Genomic DNA, 16,829 nt, shown 5'->3' with positions numbered 1-16,829 from the left:
ATCACAGTCTTACATTCCTGAGACACTGATGTAATGCAGATTATCCAGAAAGATTGGTGCGTGCCAAAGTAACTGTTCCCAAGGTGGAGTATACTACATACAGCACTATAAATTATCAAATAATGAAGTTCTCCTGTTGTACTTTCAAAGCTTCATCTTAACAGGGTGATTTATGGGTGAAATTACTAGAAATACTGCCTGATAGTTGCCAAATCTCATCAGTCTTTAACCAGCTCCTCATTTAAAACAGAACTTTAAACCCAACCTTGCAAACTCCTGCATTACAGACAATTATCCTAAGACCTAACAGATCTTTGAGAGTCCTTGACTCTGGGCCAACACTGAGACTTTTTTTGGTCTTACTAGCTGACACTTGATAATCTTTCTGGCAATCTGCAGTTACAGTTTGCTTAATAGAACGTGCCTGGAAAACAATGGGGATGTTTTCTGGTGCAGTTATCTCGAAGATCAGGAATATTCTGTGACCGGCAGCCTGACATTAGCTCTACGCACCAGACTGGAGTGGTGATAGCAATCTGAGTTTGTGCCTGTGGCAAAGCTGCATGGATGGTGTGTTTAATATGTTTGCGGTAGGATTTGACCACTAACTCGCACAGTCTTGCTGGAAACGATGACTAAGAGTGTCAAGACACTTCCATGGGACATGCCCAAGAATTCTGCTTCGTCTCTGAACAGACAGTTCAKATCCCTGCAACTGCAAAGTAGTTCACGGTTCACTACAGGAAAACTAAAGGTCAGCAGTCGGGTTTGTGCCACATGAGCTCAGTGAGTTAACGTAGTATGTTCTTCTTATTCAGGAGCTGTGAATACAACCCCCCAAAGCCATCAATCAGGATTAGAAATTACATGAGGAGAAAAATCTGGTACGAGACCAAACTAAACAGTCTCCAGAACTAATACCCTATTAATAGCTTATACTCCACTATTTACCATTGTAAAAAGTAACATAAAAGTCAGCTTTTCCAMGTGGAGTTTCTCTCATGACACAGTGATGAAATGAGAGCGTATTTATGGCACTAGCTGAACCTCAAGTACAGCTCCGCAGCTTGCTCACCTCTAAAGCAGTGTGACACACTCCTGGCTGTTGCAGGGTCAGAGGACAGATCCAGAGTTCACTGAAGTCAGTGCTTGGCTTTCCACTAACTTCAGTGTAATTTTGTATCCACCCCGTGCATGATTTAGCTCTGGGCATTTGTATCTGGCTTGTGATTTAAAAAATAAGTAAGTAAATAGTCCCCCAGCAGGTATGTTAAATTACCTGAAACTTGGGCATGTTCCAAAGTGGCTTCCTAACAGGGGTATTCAGGTGTGTTATAGGGCCTATTTCACCTTGATGGCCTGTCATTAATCACGCCTTTGCTGGGTGCTCACGTCTGGTGGTAACTGTTGGTCGGGTTTATGTGCGGATGCACAGGGGGCAGTGAGGGTGTTTCACTCCTAGAATGCTCTGTTTGACCGTAATTTAGTATCTCAACCGATGAAAAAACAACTCCTGGCAATGTCTAGAGTAAAATCTGACATCTGTTTGCTTTGACTTTGTAACAGATTTCACTATTGCCTTAAAAAAATGACCCTGGAAGTGATAATTGTTCCCAGTTGAAGCCCAGTCTGTAGTAGCAGAGGGGAGAGCTATTGCTCTGACCTCTTTACAGGGACGTGGTTTGCAGCCCTGCCGTCCCTCTCTTTCCATTTTTCCTGCAAGGGATGACTGACTGTTTCTGAGACAACCTGACCAAGGGAGAAGTAAATAAAATAACAAACTAAATRCGGAGGAACAAGTGCAAAGAGAACTGAGCTGAAGTGACAAAGGAAAAGTTTAATCCTAAACGATGATCAGGGAAAGGAGGAGTGTTTCTGGGCCAAATCAGCTTTGCATCCGAAGCACCTTGCAAAGCCCAAGTGATCAGGCCTTATTCACAGGACTGCAAAGGGRCTGGGCGGCAGGCTGGTTCAGACAGGTAGAAGTGGATCTACAGGCTGAACCCCCAAATCCCCACCTGTCACACTCCATGTCACGACACTGAGAGAATCACTTAGTCCTGAGGTGCATGAGGCTGTCAGCATCCTCCTTTGTGGCCCCTCACATGCGTGTAGCAGAACCATGGCCATTCAGCAGCATTTGTCTCTAAAAAAGCCCCAAATGTTGCTAAACACTAAAGGAATCACTGCTACCTACACCAGCACTTCTCTGACCCATTGGTCTAGAACGACCTCGATTTCCATAACGGCAAGGCTGGCACAGAACAGCTCACAGAGTCTTTTAAAGCAAAAAAGGGAAGAGGGAACATACAGAATAAGCTACTTAACCTCTAAAAGAAAAGGGAGAGCCATAATCCAAATGAGGTGCCAAAATATACACTGCAAAGTAAATTGGGTGGCCAATTAGAAAAAATCAAATCATGGTTGTAATAAGATTAGTGTCATTTACAGGGGCCTGATTCAGACTCCAGTGAAGCCAGTGGAAAAACTCTCCCTGACCTCCAGGCCTTTGAAATGGCCCTAATGCCCCTCAGATTTATAGTTTAAAGGCACCACTTCCACCCCGTGGAACAAGTACGTAACTCCAGATGGCCCTGTGGTGGGGGAAATAGCCTACATTTCCTTGTAGCTCCTAATTATTCTTTGTGTTATTCTGTGAGTCAAAAGTGGTATAATTACATCATGTTGCTGGTGTTGAAGGGAGCATGAGGAGGCCAAGAGAATTTCAGAAAGATAAAAACCAAGCAAATTCTATAAAAATGTGATGGCGTGCTGTAAAAACTTCCCTACTATGTCAGTGTCAGACGCTCAGAGGGTTCAGTTTGGCGTGAGCTGCTGCTGGCAGGGTTTAGAGGCGATTGGTGGTCAGTCCCGGAGAAACTTTCWGCTCTGTTGTTGAAGGAAATCTGAGCTGTGGAATTCTGTTTAGCAGCCCAGTGCAAGGAGACCATTAACCATAAAATCCTGCAGAATTTTTGTATAAAGCTAATGTGTAAATGAAAACAAATTTATTTTCCCTAGTTTTCCCATTGATTCCTGCTGTTTAGTTTTGGCTTTGCCCACATGTTTTGTGGAAGAGGGACCTTTCTGATACTGATCACAGCCCAGAGGTTTTTCTGGGAGGGAAAGTCAGGAGCATCTTTTGGAAACAAGATTTCAAATCACAAATGTCTTGTTCTATAATGTGCAGTGTTGTTCCTGACAGTAATGCTTTGCACCAGCTCTGAAATGGTCCTCCTACATCCCTGTAAGTACCCCGGAAAAGCCAGGCTGATGCAAAGGAAGCAAATCTAATTAGGCCCAGGCACAAACCTGAAGACACAATCACGCAGCACACGTGCATTTCTCTCCCTCTTCTCAGGCCGAAATGATTAGTCATAGCCATGCAAGTCACAGCAGTGAAACTCGGCTGCCGCAGCAGGGATCGCATTTGAAGTGTTTCCCACCATTCCCCAACCTGGGCAGGAGTTGATTTTTCTCGGTGAGATACTGAATGACTGATGCCTCTGGCTGTCTGTGGGATGCTCTCATCCATCTGCCCTTTTGTTGCCATAGGTTACATCGAAGCAGCTGTGATCCCTGCAGGTGCCCGGCGGATCAGAGTGGTTGAGGATAAACCTGCTCACAGTTTTCTGGGTAAAAAGACAAAAGAAAAAATGTTTTAATTCAAAACTCAGCTCTGTTTTCTGTTAAAATGGCCCTTCTCTAACTGACCCATAAGATGACAGGTTTGTTGCTGTCAGGAAGTGGCTGTTGCTTGCTTTCTTGTTGCAGTCATTCCTTGCTTTGATGGCTTGGTTTCAAGGTGTTGGTTTGATGTGAAAATACATGACGCTAACAGGTCCTGTGCAACCCAACAGGACCGCAGAATACTGTATATGGACAGCAGGGTTCCTGAGCAGCACTTGCTGCCAGGAGCACACAGCACTTCGGGAGGCAGTGGGAAAGAGAAGAGTGCATTTAGAGACAGGAGTGGCAGGGCTACAGACAGACCCTGTGCCCAGCTCAGGCTGGAATGGAGGCGGGATGGGGCTGCTGACATGCCTTAATAATCTGACTGTGGAGTTGCCTGCACTGTTTCCTCRAGTAGCAGGTTTTCACTTGATGCTGTACCCAGAACCGGATCCTGCAGTCTGAGATGGGCTGGTTGCAGCCTCTGGTCCACTTGCCTATATTTTCTCAGGCCAAATCATTGGTTTAATCCTCTTCTCATTTCTACTTCTGCAGTCCCCTTGAGGTGAATAGGCTTCCTGTCCCCCTTCTCCCTTTGGAAACAAAGTTTTAGCCCTATGTGTATATGTTGTTGTTCTAGGGCAGGATCTGCGAGCAAATTTGTTGTCCAGTTATCAACCGCTCAGGTTAAGGATTGGATGGGCATTTCTAAAACGCAGCTAGTCACATTTGCATCTATCAGCCTGGTCGTCTGCCTCTCATCTCAAACATTGAGGTGTTTCTTATCATGTCATTCTGTGTGATAGATGAAGTGCTTTATCTCCAGTCAACCTCTAGAGAAACCAAGTCATAGAAATGCTCATATCCCATTGCCCCGAATTCTCGCAGGAAACCTGTGGCAGAGCAGGGAGTTGAAAGAAGGTTGCCCAAGGCCCAGAACAACACCCCACATGTTGAAACATCCTTTACCCACTCTGAGCTGCGTGGTCACACATCGGGGGGGTTTCTTCTGCCTCTCTTAAATTCTTCATGCTGTGGAGCTATTCTCTGTGGGAAGAGAAAAAGATAAGAGAAAATCCCCAAAGCCCTTCTATACTAAAAGTGGACTTTTGCAGCTTGTAGTTCCCTGCATTGTCAAACCCAGGCATTTCTTGCTGTTGATAAGTTCATTGACATGGTTTTTCTCCTTCCTTATCGAACAGTGTTTCAGCCCTTCCTCACACTGATGTTCTCGTTGCAGCAGTCAGAATGGATGCATGTTCCAGCTCTCCCCTGTCCCTCAGAAGTATCATGTACACACTGGGACTGTTTTCGCTTGTGCCTGTTCTGTTTCTCCCAAAGTGAGGTTCTCAGACTAGAAATATTGCCAGGTTTTAGGGTACAAAAGCACTCTGAAAGATAGAATTGTTTCCATGCCTGTGGTAGGAACTCTGGAAGGATAACAAATCTTTTTATCTTTTTGTCCTCCTCCATTTTGCAGAAGGGGAAACTGAGGTACTGTGATTTGCTCGTGGCTGTGCAGTGAGTCAGTAGCAAAGCTCAGACTAGGATCCCCCGTTTCTGATTTCCATGTGTCTTCCTTATAATCCTCCTTCCCTTTGCAGCCAAGAGGAGATATCGATATCTGGTAACAGGATATAGGATGCTGCCGAAAACATTTACAAAGGATTTCAGGTCTAGTGCTGGTAGTTTTCTGTCTTCAGATGCCACCAAAGCTGGCAAAATCATTGGGAAATATCCTTCTCTTCTCTGTCTCTCATTCCAGCTTCAGGGAAAAAAAGAGGGTGAATCATGTCATTCAACTGCCCTTGGATTAAAGCATTGGCATTTGTGCCACTTCTTGGTAGGAAGCATATATCGCTGCTGCTAGTATTTCTGCTAATGCTGCAGCCAGATTGCTGGGAGAGAATTACGCCTACATGTAAGATGTTTGACATAGCAAAGCACTGGTGGAACAATGAGAACCAGTGTTTCCTTGGACTTTGCAAGCATTCTGCTTTCTGGAAGCTGGCCTTTTGGTTTGTCTTGGTGGGATTTGCACAGGGTATTTGTCAGGGGCTCGGACTTTGGCAGATAGAGAATCTGAGAGCTAGTAACTGCTAGTAACTGTCCATTGTGACCATGTAACCTTGACTTAAGCAGATATCTCTCCACTGGGTGGTAAAGATCAGGACTATGTGTATTTGAGAGCAGAATTTGGCCCTGCATGCATGACAAAGAAATAATAATTCTTGTATGGTTCTTAGTCCAAAAATTGAACCCAACAAGTGGTAATCTGGTCATTTTAAAGCTTCCAGATGCTTTCAGCTCTTTGATTCATTGTTAGGAACCAGCTGAAATCCTTTGAGCTTTCTGAAGTTTTCTCTTTCCAGGAACACTGRACACAAAGAAAGGGTAGCTGAAGAATAGCAGCAGTAATGTTCCAGCAGGACAGAAAAGATGACCAAGAGAACTAAATCCAGTCACTGGTAGGCCCCAAGATGTATTGTAAATGCAGGTCTGACTATGGAAGGATTTCCTATCTCAATTACGCTGACAAAGTTGAGCCTAATCAGGCCCTATTTCCACTCAGGTACAGTGCTTTGGAAATGAGCCCACTGTAATTTGGAATCATTATTCCATGTGCTGGGAGCCGTGCCTGAAGAATTTCCCTCCACCTACAGTCAACCTACGCTGGCTGGCTTGGCTGGCTGTAAAGCTTAAAACCCACCTTGAACAGGAAATGCCTCCACAGTTTGTGTCCACAGGCTGGGAAGCAAGCTGGAGGGACCCAAGGTGGAAATAAAGATTTGACTAGATGCCAGGTTTAGAAATAGGTTGGTCAGTTCCTGTCTTCCAGCCAGCAAGAAAAAGAGAAATTATGGGTTGTTGCCAGGGTTCCTTTCCCCTTTGCTCCTCTACTGTACAGCTTTGAGCCAGAAAATAACCTGGAGATGTAAGAGCAGATGCTTGCTACTTCCTAAATGAAACTGTTGCTCCACTGGTAGTTTGATAGGGCTGCATATCATTAACAGTTTTTACAGAGGCACCCCCATGTCTGAAGTACTCACAGGCAAAAGCAGCATGGGAGAAAAGTCAGAGAAGTAGTTTCTGAGGAGGGAAGACTGGTTATTTATGAGCCCACGCTATGGAAATGTGTTCCTATCAGGGGCTGTAAATACTGAGAGGAACCGTGTTGAAGTGCTTTGGTCTGACAGTCAGATAACAGTTGTGTTGCCCTGTCTCTGGATGTTCCAGAGTGCTGGCTCTGTACTAACTAGACAGCTACTTGCACGATGGGGAGAAAGGGAAGAACTGTGCTTCCCTACCTCATTGGAAGCATAGGATCCCAAGAGAGCTGCTGCTAACTGCCCAAAGCAGAAAAAATCCTTTGGGTGCTAGTTTAAGTTATAGAGAGGACTGCTTGACAAAAAGGGGCTCATAATTGCTTCCCTGTTTGGGCTTTCCCACCACAGTCAGATGAGTTTTGGCAGAGAAGACTGAGTATTTCCTGGTCTCCTAAGCCCTGGCTGCTGAGTCTAAGGGATGCTGGGTAAGCATTTTCTCTGTTGGATGCTTTGTTTACTCTCCAAAATGGGTATAAAGATACTTGCTCTCCTATGCAAGGTGCTTTTGCAGTGCTTGGATGAAAGGCACAGCATTCAATAGGTGCAAAAGGCCCTAGTCACCCCACTGAGTTCAGGACTATCATGTCTGCTATTCAGCAGAGCCAGGCCTCCAGTAGCTATGTGCAGCACCGGACATGGGAAGAATAGCAATAGCCTGTGTCCGAGAAACAAGGGGATTTTATAGCGGCAGCATTGATGCCTACTGACGGGGCACTTGCATGGAGTGAAGACAAACAGTGGTGAAAACACTTTGGCTCAGATACTCAGCTGAGTCTACAGCATAACTCCTGTCATCCAGAGCAGCCTCATGAGGTGCTTTTGAGAACAGGGCTGTTTCCAAACTCTCCTGCTCGTTCACTTAGGGAYCAGTGCCTGCAGCTATAAAAATCAAACCTTTCCCAGAAGAAAGATCGCTAAAGATTAAACATTGTTTTTCTTCAGTGAGCTGTCTTCCTTTGATAAGCTGGAACCAGAGCCTAGTTTTAGTCACTCAAGCTCTCATAGACTGTTTTGAGCACATGCCTTGGTATCTTTAAATGTCAGCCATACTGCTGCGGAGATAGTTTTATCTCGTCCATAGCTTTGATCAGTCATATTCAGGGTTGCTCAAGGCCAGCGTGATGGCTGCCTTGATCTGCCTGGAAGCCACTACGCTTTGGCAGTGGAAAGCAAGCCTTTTCAGAAATCTGCCTGAAGTTGGCAGAAGGCACTTTGTAGACCAGGGAGCAAAACAGGAAGAGAAGTAAGCTGCAGACAGAGTTATATTGCTATAGCGTGCAATACCAGGCCATCATTGTGCCCCCTAGTCTATGTGCCAAAGAGAACGTTTCTCAGAAAAAATATCCCCCCTACACAGATCCTGCTCCTTGGGTGGAAACCATAGCTGTAGCTTCCCTTCATCGTCACTTTGGAGACTTTGGAGAGCCCCTCATGGTAGCATGAGTGCTGTCGGGAAGATTGTATGCAGCAGGATAGAAACATGTTCCACCTTTCTTCAGTTACTCCCCAGGATGCGGATACTCTCAGAAAGGCACACACAGACACAGAGGATATTGAGACCTTCATTGCTCCGGACTTCCCCAGAGGTTAGATGCTATGGAGGATACTCTGTCTGTAAATTAAATGTGCCCTGACGTGCTCCTGGGCACTGAGGCCAGTTGTCCCAGAGCATCCCCCATATGGGCTGCCTATGTACTGCTTATTGGAAAGTCTGGGCTCCTGATCCATGCTGGGAGTTTGGGAGAATTCTAGTTGACCTGGGCCATGAAGTTTGCCAGGGACCATTTTTACAGCATAGATGATGTTCCCAGTGCCTGGGAACAAGCCTGGGCACTGGAGGTGCAAGGGTAGCTTTCGGTATTGCTCTGTGCTGGATGTTCAGGTGTCTCTTCTTACCTTCTCCAGCCTCTGGAATCTATGGAGCTAGGAACTTGTCATGTTGAGCTAAGCAGAACAGCTTTTCAGGAAATCCTCTAAAGGGAAATCTAACAGGGATTTCCTTCCTCCTAAACCTCCTGTGAGGAAGAGGAGCTGGCCTCTAGCTTCTTGAGGGGCTTTTCATTGTAATAGCTATATAGAAGGTGTTAAACATGTACTAGCTAACCAGAAGAAAAGCAAGGTCTATATTGAATAGTCCAGTATTGCTACAAGCACTTCTCACTGTTAATTAGACCAAGCTGATAAGTCAGTGTTGTGCCATGGGCAGGAGGTCCGCTTCCCTGTCTCCTAGGCATGGTATGGAATTGTACGTAGCCTAAGCATTGGCTAGAAGGGTTTGCTGGCTATGGGGACTTGATCCAAAAGGATGACAGTGGAGATTTTCCTGTTGACTTGAAAAGGCTTTAAATCGGCTCCTCTTACCTTCTCCCAATACACTTGCTTAAGTGAAAGCCAAGGTCTTATTTTTAACTGGAAGAGAATAAAATAGGCTTGAAATGCTGGAGGTTAAGAAAACATCTTGTTAAAGGCTTAGYCAAGAGACACAGTAAACCTTGAACTAAGGAAACCCAGTAACTGAGAAACACAGGCTATTCTGTCTGATGTCTGGGCAGATTTGATCCGTGGAACATGGATCTCCACAAAGGGCGCCTGGGACTCTCTCTCTGTTAGAACAGGGTCTGCCAATTTTCTCTTCCCTCAGCACATCACACAGACATCTGAATAACTTTGCTTCCCTTGTAATGTGGAGAGCACAGAAATCCCTAAATGACCTGCACTGACGAGTCACAGTAATACRATGTCCTCATGGCGGGTAGTTGCCTTTCAGCATTTGAAGAATTTCAGGGATGCTGATGCAAGAGGTTTTTCTGGAAGGAAAGACATGATACTCCAAGTATCCTTCCTTCTAAATAGTCATCTTACTGGGCTTCCTTTCTGCCTCAGGGCTTGCTTTGTCATTCTTGCTCACGTGCAGAGGCACTTTCTGGCAGTAGGGCTGTGAATCTGCAGCAGCTCCAGTTTTGCATGTATCTGCAGCTCAGGGACTCTGGAAGGAGGGCGGCTGTAGCAGGCTATTCCTTTGCTGCTGTTGTTTTTCATTTGTGGCCTGGCTTGGTTCCATCAAACCTAGGGGTAGACAATGTCTTACCTGCTTCTACCTTTTGTTTTGAGAGCAGATAAGGCATCAGGCAATATCCCGAGCGCAAGCACCATTTACTTCTGCTGTAGCTTTATAGTGCCTCTCCAGTTTCTTACCTGGCAAAAAGCCTCTGGAGTAATTTAGAGCAACCTACGGGCCACTCTAAATTATGCCTGTTGCTAGTGCTTGCAGGTTGGAATATTTTGCCCTCCAGACTTGAGCAGAAGGTGATATTGAGCTGATCTGCCAAGTTCGCTTTCTGCCCACTGACCAGTGTTCTTCTCTTTATAACCTGATGAAAACTAAATGTTGACCTGCTCAATGTTTGCTTTACGGAGTGCATGCAAACTCCGGAACAGTTTCCTTTTGCACTTGCAAATCTGCACATGTGTATCAACACAGAGATTTCACTGAGGTTTTCTCAAGGAAAGTTTAGGAAAATACAGTTTGAAAAGTTCATTCTGCTTGGAAACTCTAAAATAATTGTGAAGTTGTCTTTCTATATTTGTAAGGAGAGTTTAGAGATAAATGATCTATAAATTTTATGTTAATGCTTGAAGTTCTGAATATATTTCATTATATACTGTCTGAATGAGAATCTTTGAACCCAGCTGCTGCCAGACTTCAACTGATCTCAGGGTGGGCAGTCTACATAAAAATATACACATCTTGCCTTGCAAACCAGGCTTCTGTTTACAGCCACTGATGCTCTCATACTATCTCAGCCTAAGAACCAATTTTAATAGGTGTGAAAATGTAACAGAGCAAGTTAAGTGTTAAGTTTTCTACCAGTAGTATCTTCAGATCATTCTCAAACAGCTCTTCTGTAGTATTAGGTTCTTATATCATGCCTATCATTTTGGTATATGTGTCCAAATTTATAGCACCCTCTATTTTTCTAAGATTAAAACTAAATAGTTAGATTTGGGAATAATCCCTAAAGTGATACAAGTGTTAATTTCTGATGTACCAGATACACGAGGCACGTTTATTTTACAGGCATGTCTACATATTTACTGTGTAACCTTTGACTAATAATATTGAGGTTGTTCTAGGAAGACCGATAGCTCTGATTGTTCACTAATTATGCTCTCTGTTGACGCTTTGCACTCTGCTCAGCCTGGGTAAGGAAAATGGGCCAGTAAGTTCTGTTCTTTTCTTGTCAGTCACTTTGTGGTTCTTGCATGTTCGCACAATGCTGCAGTATTTTAGGCTTACCTTTAAACCCAAATTAAATCTCTCTTCACTGAATTCAAAGAAAAACATTCTAGTCATGCAAACTTTTCTTGGCAAAAGCAGAACTTTATACATAACTGAATGCAACACTATGCCATGAATATGTGTGTGTTTCAGACACACTCCTGAAATAGATCAAAGCGTGGAAGAGTTCTACCATTTAGTCCTAAATTAGGAATATTTTTTCAAGGACAGTGGGTAGTTAATTTTCCTTCCTTTTCCTTTGTAAACTGCTGCTGCACAGTTTTTTTCTCTCTTTAAATTTTCTGGAAGTGGAACAGCACAGAGAATGCCTCAAAGTTTTAAAGCTAGAGAATGTCGCTTCTTTAGGAAGCAGAACCTAATAATTTTTAGTTACCAAAACCTTAGCTATACCAGTTTATGTGACATTATTGCTGCTTATTAGCACTGTCAATATAATTAGATATGCCTTCATCAACTGAAACACAAAATATGCCCAAGTTAGTCAGCTAGTTAGTGACTAGTCAGCTAAAATTATATTTCATTTTTCTTTTAAACGCATGTCTGTTACAAGACTACTGCATCTTGCGCTTCAGGTAGGCTGAGACAGAAGCTCAATGGTCTATATTTTAATTACAGATTTGCTTTCATTTCATTCCATGGTGTTTGATTCTTTCCAGCTTTAAAAGATTCCAGTAAGAGATCCATTAACAGCGACTGGAAAATTGAGCTTCCTGGTGAGTTTCAGATCGCAGGCACTACTGTCCGGTACGTGCGAAGGGGTCTGTGGGAGAAAATCTCTGCCAAAGGACCAACTAAAATACCACTGCACTTGATGGTAACTTTATATCCTTTGTTTGTGTTTCTTAAGTGATGCAACATAAAGGGTTTATATCCTAGCTCAAAGTTAAATTTTGCTTGTTTGCTTCCTCACCAGAGTTTTTTCAAAGGTATCCTGTTGTGTCTCTCCTCACATTCTTTTGCAGCACTGCAAGGGCTGGAAAAACCCAGCTTCTTACTTAAAAACAACTGGAGCCCTATTCTAGGAGAACATGCAGTGTCCCAGTAGACTCACCTCCAGGAGAGGACACTCCTGTAATGTGCCACAGACAAGGTGACAAGTCTATTCTAAAGGATGTAGGTTTCCACGGACATACCCACTCACACACACAGAAAGGACATTTGCCCTGAACACCTTCTCTGCTTACACCAGAACATATTCGGTATTTAAATATACTGTTACTTAAACAGACAACATGCAGATTTTGTATGTGTAGAGGATGCATGTGAATTTGACCCTCTGCAGTGACTTACTTGCACACAGAAATGTTCCTTGTTTTATTTATATTGKTTTTTTTTAATTTTCTGTATTTTAACATGTTGTTGAAAGTCTTTGCTAAGGTTCAGCATAATCCTTTTGTTAACTGGGCATGTCATTTTGCGAACAGTCGTATGGCTCAGCATGGGAACATGAGTCAGAACTGGGCAGAGGTCAGAAGAACAGGATTCTAGTCGCAGGCTGACACTGACAGGGGATGGGGTGACCCATGGGCCAGTCCTTTAATGTCTCTGGTTACCTTAATGTTTCCATCTCTAAGATAGATGTAGTAATGCCTGTCTCAAATGAGTGTTACTAGTTGAATGTGTGCAGAAAGCTTTACAGTTTCTATAGAGAAGAATGCATAAAAACATAGAGTAAATGATACATTGTTTCCTGTAACTTCCTTAATGCAAGTCTTCCCTTCTGAAACCAAGACTCTGACAAAATATTTTGTACCGCCAAGGTTTGCCTAACTTCCAGGCGCCATATAAGAGAAATGAGTTGCACCAGCAACTTCTGGGAAGATGCTGTGCAGGATTCCTGTGCCAGCTCTAGGAATCTTCCAAGGCGTTACTTGGTTAAGGGTCATTGCAATAAAATCTGTTGTCAGCATTTTGCAAACTTCAGCATCAGTAGAGACCTGTTTTTAAAGAAATACTCCTTTCCCCTTCATTAAGAAGTAACTAACACAGGAAAATAGTGCCTGTGAGGTTCTCCATGAGTACCCCTTTCAAGTATGGACTGACATTTTCAGCAGATAAGAGCAGAAGTTTTACTTCTTCACCTTCCCCTAGAAATGATTCAGAAAGAGGAAAGTAAAAGTTACCAGGCCATTAAAAAAACATGTGGCTCAAAATCACTATGAGTCATAAACAAAGCACACGTGAAGTCTTTTGCTCGGATCAGACATTAATCTTTTCCTTGATATAGGATAGCGAGTTTCATTCTCTCAACACAAGAATGGTAGGATGGTTACCAGTTAACTCTAAATAGAAAACTGTTGTCCAAACGGTGGTAGAATACACTGGACTGACACAGAGCCACAAGCTTCAGTCAGTCCTTTGTGACCTGCATTTGAAACCAATTATATACACATACACACACACACCAATTATATGTGGCTACAAAATTGCGTGAAATTGGTTTCATATGGGCCTTTAGATTCACTAGTCTTGCTCCCATATTGAGATAATAAGGATTTCTTTTTAAGAGCTGTTTTTTAATACTTGAGGCATTTCTCCAAGTGCATTACAGTAAGTATATTTCTTGGAGAAATTAATGTTTGTGTAGCTAGGCCATGCGCTAGACCTCCTCTTGGCAACAGAGGACAACCAGGCACTCCCAGAGCCCAGAGATGCTTTAGACAAGCCCAGTTCCTCAGTCCTGTAGAAAAAGCTGTTCGTATCTCACGCACTTAAAGTCAGAGCAGGACGTGAGTTCTCTGCCCCTGGCTGCCTGGCATTTTGAGTCATGTAAAAAGCTCCATTCATCTTTGAAGCTGCAATGATGGCTGGCTAGCCTCAACTTGGCATTCAGTTCCAGTAATGAAGCTACCTCTGTAGCTGAAACAAAATCGTATCTTTGTTTCCCACATCTTCTGGAAGATGCTTTTCTGCCCAGACTTAGGCACTGTGCAGAGCAACTCAAGGGTCTTGAGTGTGTGTTGCCGCACAGTGGTCATTGCGCAGACCTCCAGGATGTCAGTGGCTGCAAGCCGAACCTTTTATTTCAGCACCTATGGTTATTTTTTGATTAAATGAGCTTATGACAACAACTGCTTTAGTGAGATTACTGGTTAAGTAGGAGTGATTTCTACCAATCTTAATGGGAAGCAATGATTGCTGGAGGAGAATAACATTTGCAAATATGCTTTTTCAATTGGGCAGCTGCTTGTTTCATTTACAATAGCCCTTCTTAAAATACTTTATTTGATAAGGTGCTGCTCCTATTTCTGGAGGTGATAGGAGCCAGCAAAATTCACCTGTGTAATATTGCCGAGATTTCACTATAATAAGTAAGTCTAAAGAATGTTCTGTCTTTCCAGCTAAATGGTATACACGCTTACACCACCATCATTACAGCAGTACTACTATGATATTTGTTAATAATGTGATCATTGAGATTCCATGGAAAATAGTCACCCTGCCGTTGGAAGCAGGTTTCACCTCTCTCCAGCAATGTGCGGGGCTATGAAAATGTATATGTTGCCAGTAGCTGTGTGGTATGGCCCTTCCTTGCCATCCTCAGGTTTCTGAGAGGCAGGAAAGTCCTGTTCCTGCAGCTTGTCAGCAGGAAGAGTCACATTCACTTTGGGCACCGCATTTCCCAGCAGGTGTGTGATGTTTTGTTGTGTTAGTTGTTTGTTTGGGTTTTGAGAAGGATCACCTTGTGCCTTCAGGTGCGCTAATTATGTCTTGTGCCTTCAATCTATGGACTCCCCTGCAGTTCAACTCAAATTCAACAGTAAATGGTGCAATTAATCCATAAATGGTACAGCATTAATCCAGAACCTCCCCATTCTCTCCCAAGTTGCACAGCCAGAAGCCTGAGTCTGTACATAAGACTTGCAGAGAACCTGCTTTCCAAAAAACAAAAGTAGACAGGTATGATGAGTGACTTTTTAATTCTAGACACTCATTAAAATAGTTGTTATATGGATACAATGCTGATTTAATGCTTCTCACTTTCTTCCTATTTCTCTTTTGATAGCCAGCGGCCTGCTGATCACATTTGAGGCTTACACAAAAGTAACAAAGTTATGCACCAAATTCCAGGTTTAGACACCTCCCGAGTGCCTTAAATCCCAAGCGCTTAGTGCTCTCACAGGTGCCCTGTATTACCAGCACCACTTTAATTTCAGGTTCCTAGATAAAGCTTGTGCTGCCTTTCATGAGGCACTTATATTTAGAAGTACTGGCCCAAGACAGCATTGCTAGCGTTACCGTCTCCGCGTTCTGTTGGCTTTCCCAGTAAACAGTGTGTGTAACAGCCTTTCTTTCCCTGCTGAACCAGGTGCTGTTATTTCACGACCAGAATTATGGAATTCATTATGAATACACCATTCCTGTAAACTATACTGCTGAAAACAGAAGCGAGCCAGAAAAGCAACAGGATTCTTTGTACATTTGGACGCACAGTGGATGGGAAGGGTGCAGTGTGCAGTGTGGAGGAGGTAAGGCCATTTGGGAGTCTGGTAGGACTTGTTGTACAGTTTGTGCAGACACCAGCCGTTAGAGAGGTGCCTGCAGAAGACACTGTTGCCAAAGCATGAAGAAAACTGAGCCATGGGAATGGTTGTTGCCATAATGAGCTCAAATGAGAGCTCATTCTCACCAGCTTTCCCAGCTATCATCCACATCCCCACAGTTAATTTTCGCCCAGCATTTTGGCAGGGACACTACTTTGTCGGCTCATTACCGTAGGCTGGAGCTGCACCTGGATTAGTGCCTCACGGATGGCTCAAGGCGCTGTGTGCAGCCCCCTATCTCAAGTCTCCTTCAAATTCTTGGAGCAGAGTTTTCACAGGTGTTCAAGCATATTTTCTGAAAGACACTTCCTTCCCCAGGGATGAAACAGCGGCAGTGCTGCTGTGACAACTCCTGGAGTTGCGTCAGACATTCTAAGTGTGGGGTGGATTTTCTAGGTGTACTTTCGCGCACTGCAAATCACTCTTCTCAGTTACTCCCTAGGATGTGCTGAGACAGATTTGCTGAACCCTGGGGGGAGCTGATGCCTGCGAAGCTGGAGATTGCTTTGTCAGCCACTGCCTACTGAGTTTTCACTGCAGGAAGAAGTAGGCTTTTCCCTGAGGAAAATGTATCATTGACATGTATTCTGGCCAGTCTTTCTTCACAACTAGAGCCGATTATCTGTCATCTTACATGACCCAAGGAAAGAGTGCTTGTCTTCACATTTGCAGGTTCACTGCCCTCAGTATATTGGAATCATGGAGTTTGTTTCTCTGTAAATAGAACTGATTTTAAAATCAACACTCTTACCTACCTTTTAAAGCAATAATTTGTTATAGCCATTGAGCCCTCACATAACTGAGTAGGAAACTTGTTTGTGGCTGTTTTGATTTGTATTGCAAACCTGCCACATATATGAATCAAGTCAGTACCTGGCAACACGGCTTCCACCAGTAGGAATTTGGATATGGCAGTCAGTCTCATGTGCTTTGGTTGTCAGATACATTTTACTACTTATCCAAGCTGCATTCATTTATTCAGCTTCCCTTTCTGCCGTTTCACCTGAGCTGCAGTTTCAGCTGTCAGTAACTTCCCTACAGATTCCTACAAATCTTGTATTAATAGAATTTTAATTATTTTTTTTATTAGCTGTTGCAGATCATGAACCAACTCAGTTTGTTGCAGACTCAGGGTTACGGGGAGAGAAGCGAAGAAACCAAAATAATTAGCAATAAGGCAAAGTCACATGGTGCAGGGATGGCATT

General features: G+C 43.6%; 1 protein-coding gene across 1 annotated transcript in view; it reads left to right on the top strand.

Annotated features, from left to right (window-relative positions):
* The window catches only part of ADAMTS17 (ADAM metallopeptidase with thrombospondin type 1 motif 17), a 198,293-nt gene that overhangs the window by 140,524 nt on the left and 40,940 nt on the right, over positions 1-16,829 (top strand). Inside the window, exons 17-19 of the mRNA XM_026073287.1 lie at positions 3,556-3,636; positions 11,736-11,893; positions 15,389-15,548. Of these exons, the coding sequence (XP_025929072.1) occupies positions 3,556-3,636; positions 11,736-11,893; positions 15,389-15,548 (399 nt within the window). The remainder of the gene's footprint in view (positions 1-3,555; positions 3,637-11,735; positions 11,894-15,388; positions 15,549-16,829) is intronic.

This window comes from Apteryx rowi, unplaced genomic scaffold, assembly GCF_003343035.1.
Source record: "Apteryx rowi isolate R43461 unplaced genomic scaffold, aptRow1 scaffold_11, whole genome shotgun sequence".
In the NCBI taxonomy this organism is placed as follows: Eukaryota; Metazoa; Chordata; class Aves; order Apterygiformes; family Apterygidae; genus Apteryx; species Apteryx rowi.
The sequence above is the reverse complement of the archived record's forward strand: the minus strand, read 5'-3'. Positions and strand labels throughout refer to the sequence as shown.